Genomic DNA, 4003 nt, shown 5'->3' with positions numbered 1-4003 from the left:
GTAGGGAACCTGCTTTGGCAGGGGGGTTGGACTAGATGATCTCCTAAGGTCCCTTCCAACCCCCACCATTCTGTGATTCTTCTGTGATTCCTTTACTGCTGCTTAAGAAGATGTAAGCTTACACTACCTCTGATTTTCTGTCTTCAAAGATATGTTTTGATCATGCTGCCAACATATCCCTGTGCTGAATGACATAGAAATCAGTAGCCATCATGACAAAGAAATTTAAGCAGGCCAAACAAAAAATGGCCAAGGCAATGCTATAGTATGTGCCACCAAGCACAGAGCAAGTATTTATGGTGGGCACCCACAGATGATGTCTGTTGGTTCCAAAGACATCTCCCTCCTAACTTCATAAAGAGAACCTCAGGAAGGAGAGCAAAGAAGGAAGTCAAACCCTCAGTCCCTGCCTGAAGTACACTGTAGGTGTACCTGTCTGCAGCTCTGTCACACCATGCCTGGGCTGTGGACCTTGTTGATCTGGACACTGGCCCATGGACTGTCTCCCTAGCTTGACCTTGGACCTCTCTTACCACTATGGACCTGCTGGTGATCACTGAGTCTGGTGATCACCAGGTGATCACCAGGTGATCACCAGGGTCTGACCCTGGTGACCCTCACCAGACCTGATCCTGGCTCAGCCTCCTGGCTTGGCCTCAGACCTGCCTCATCACCATGTGCTTTCCTCACGATCTGGTTCTCAGTGCAATCCTGTTGCCTTCTCTGGCTCTGCCCTACTCACCTTGCTTGGGCACCAGAGAGCTGAGTCATGGCTGGTGTGGTCCTTGCTTTTCTGGCTGTGGGAGCCCCTCAACTCCCATCTCACCATCCCTCAGGCTCAGACACAAACTGTTATTTTTAACCAACTCAATTTCCACAGGAACGAAACTCTCAAGGCAGAGGTCACCTGCAGTGCACTTCAAACAGGTCCCCACTGTCCATAACCAAGAGATGAAGATCAGGGGAGCAGCTGAGCTCTCCTTAAAGCTTAGATGTGGCCTTAAGCGCTGCAAACCAAGTTCCGAAATTTACCTCCCATGTTCACCAGAGCAGCTCTCTGGACATTTGGCACCCATCCAGCCCAGAGCCCCCGTATTCCTCCTTCGGACAGAATCTTCATAAAAGCATGGTGCACTCCTCGAAACCTGAAATCAACATGCAACTAATAAGTAGAGAGACCATTTATGGAGAAACCTTTGCATATTCCAGCACTTTGCAGAGCCAGGTCTTCACATAGGAAAGGCAATTAATACCTGCGAGTATCTGGCCTTCCAGATCCATTTTTTATCAATTTTTTGATCCATCTTTGATTTTCATGCCACGATATTTTACCAAACATAGCGGTTGCCCTGGTAAGCAACAATCTGGTCTCTAATGACACACAACCTCTTGATCCCACAGCTGGATTGCAATGCTAAATGTATGAGATGAGACACCAAAGGATGCCAGCAGTTTTGGATGCAAAGAGCAGTGTGTCCTGGTATCTGCAGGAGGGTCTCGGGTCATAGAATCATAGAATGGTTTGGGTTGGAAGGGACCTAAAAGATCATCCAGTTCCAACCCCCCTGCCAGCAGCAGGGACACCTTCCACTAGACCAGGTTGCTCAAAGCCTCATCCAGCCTGCCCTTCAACACTTCCAGGGAGGGGGCATCCACAGCTTCTCTGGGCAACCTGGGCCAGTGTCTCACCACCCTCACAGGAAAGAATTTCTTCCTAATATCTCATCTAAATCTCCCCTTTTCCAGTTTAAAGCCATCACCCCTTGTTCTGTCACTCCCTGCCCTTGTCAAAAGTCCCTCCCCAGCCTTCCTGGAGCCCCTTCAGGTACTGGGAGGCCGCTAGAAGATCTCCCTGGAGCCTTCTCTTCTCCAGGCTGAACAGCCCCAACTCTCTCAGCCTGTCCTCACAGCAGAGCTGCTCCAGCCCTTGGATCATCCTCATGGCCTCCTCTGGACTCGTTCTAACTGGTCCAGGTCTCTCTTGTGATGGGGGCCCCAGAACTGGACGCAGCACTTCAGGTGGGGCCTTACGAGAGCGGAGTAAAGGGGGAGAATCCCCTCCCTCAACCTGCTGCCCACACTGCTCTTGATGCAGCCCAGGACATGGTTATTGGCCTCTGTGCTGCAAGCGCACATTGCCGGGTCCTGCTGTCTGTAGGTGACCCAGCCCTTCCCTCCACCTGCATGTCCTGCCCAAGCCATTTCCCCCATCCTTTCTTCCAGCTTCTCTTGTTCAGAAACCATCCTTCCCTGCCCTGGCAGAGTGCTGCCATGGACATACTGCACATGTCGGGTGGGCGAGGGCTTCTGGTCTCTGGGACCATTACATCAGAATAAGGAAGGCAAATATAATGGAGTAAGGAGGAAATATCAGATCCCCCACCCTCTCTGCTGCCCAGAGCCATCACATCCCTCCTAGGCACTGCTCTCCCCTGCAAGGGCTCAGAGCAGCTGGGGAGAGGGGGTGGCAGAAAGTAAAGAGAACCACATCCTGGGCCAACAATTCATCGGTAATGGGAAAGCAACACCAGCTTTGAGAGAGAGGAACTGACCGTAACGGCTTTCCTTCCAACTTCCTTCTTCCTTCCATCTGCATCTGCACCTTCACCAGATCAGTCGGGCTGGCGAAAAACTGTCCGATGGCACCCGCAGACATGCCTCCAACTACAGCTTTCCTGCCGAGCAGAGAGAGAAAGTGTGCTCCAGAAAACACTGAAAATCCTGACAAGTCGCAGCGCTCGAGCTGAAGAGTCCAGCAGCACGACCCAGGTGAAACAAGTGTAAATGGGTATTCCTCATACTAACAGCCTTAATAATAATAATAATAATTATTATTATTATTAAGGCAATAATTATCATAGAATCATAGAATCATGGAATGGTTTGGGTTGGAAGGGACCCTGAAGATCATCTAGTTCCAATCCCCCTGCCATCAGCAGGGACACCTTCCACTAGACCAGGTTGCTCAAAGCCTCATCCAGACTGGCCTTAAACACTTCCAGGGAGGAGCATCCACAGCTTCTCTAGGCAACCTGTTCCAGTGTCTGACCACCCTCACAGTGAAGAACTTCTTCCTAATATCTCATCTAAAACTCCCCTCTTTCAGCTTAAACCCATTTCCCCTTGTTTTGTCATTAACTGCCCTTATGAAAAGTCCCTCCCCAGCTTTCTTGTAGCCCCTTCAGGTACTGGGAGGCCGCTATAAGATCTCCCCGGAGCCTTCTCTTCTCCAGGCTGAACAGCCCCAACTCTTTCAGCCTGTCCTCATAGGAGAGGTGCTCCAGCCCTCAGATCATCCTTGTGGCTTCCTCTGGATTTGTTCTAGCTGCTCCAGGTCTCTCTTGTGATGGGAGCTCCAGAACTGGACGCAGTATTCCAGGTGGGGTCTCACAAGAGCGGAGTAGAGGGGGAGAATCCCCTCCCTCGACCTGCTGGCCACGCTTCTCTTGATGCAGCCCAGGATACGGTTATTGGCCTCTGGGCTGCAAGTGCACATTGCCAGCTCATGTTCAGCTTCTCAATAACTGCAGTGACTGCAAGTAGTTAAGATAGTAAATAATACTTGTTTTCAATTTTAAGAAAGGTTTAAAACTTATCTGGGGAAAAAAATCAAGTTATTACACATCACCAAGGCGCTCTGCTTCCTCTCCGGGTCACATTATGCACCTTGCTTAAGGTATAAAGGCATGATGGCAAGTAAGGGACGGTGCTCCATATATTACAGTAACTGAATGCAAATCTGAACTTTTACACAGTTTGCTGGTATATAAAACTTCTGTTTATCTCCCATTGCTACTAGATGGGTCATGTTAATTTTCTGGTTCTACTTATTTTAGTAGAACCAGAAATTTCAGTATTTCACCCCTTCTCATAGCACCAAGCGTGATGAATACTTTACCGGTATTAGATTTTATAAATCCCATCTTAAAAACAACTACAATTTGGACCCAAGATTTTATTTTGGAGTAAAATGGGAAAGTGTAGGGTGTTGCATCTGGGCAGG

General features: G+C 49.2%; 1 protein-coding gene across 1 annotated transcript in view; it reads right to left on the bottom strand.

Annotated features, from left to right (window-relative positions):
- SLC25A27 (solute carrier family 25 member 27) overlaps positions 1-2675 on the bottom strand; it is a gene marked incomplete at its 5' end in the record, with an annotated part of 7079 nt that extends 4404 nt beyond the window's left edge. The window contains 2 exons of the mRNA XM_010167113.1: positions 1033-1145; positions 2553-2675. Of these exons, the coding sequence (XP_010165415.1) occupies positions 1033-1145; positions 2553-2675 (236 nt within the window). The remainder of the gene's footprint in view (positions 1-1032; positions 1146-2552) is intronic.
- Between the last annotated feature and the right edge of the window lie 1328 nt (positions 2676-4003).

Source organism: Antrostomus carolinensis, unplaced genomic scaffold (genome assembly GCF_000700745.2).
Source record: "Antrostomus carolinensis isolate BGI_N321 unplaced genomic scaffold, ASM70074v2 scaffold45690, whole genome shotgun sequence".
Lineage (NCBI taxonomy): Eukaryota > Metazoa > Chordata > Aves > Caprimulgiformes > Caprimulgidae > Antrostomus > Antrostomus carolinensis.
This window is presented reverse-complemented; position numbering and strand designations above follow the sequence as displayed.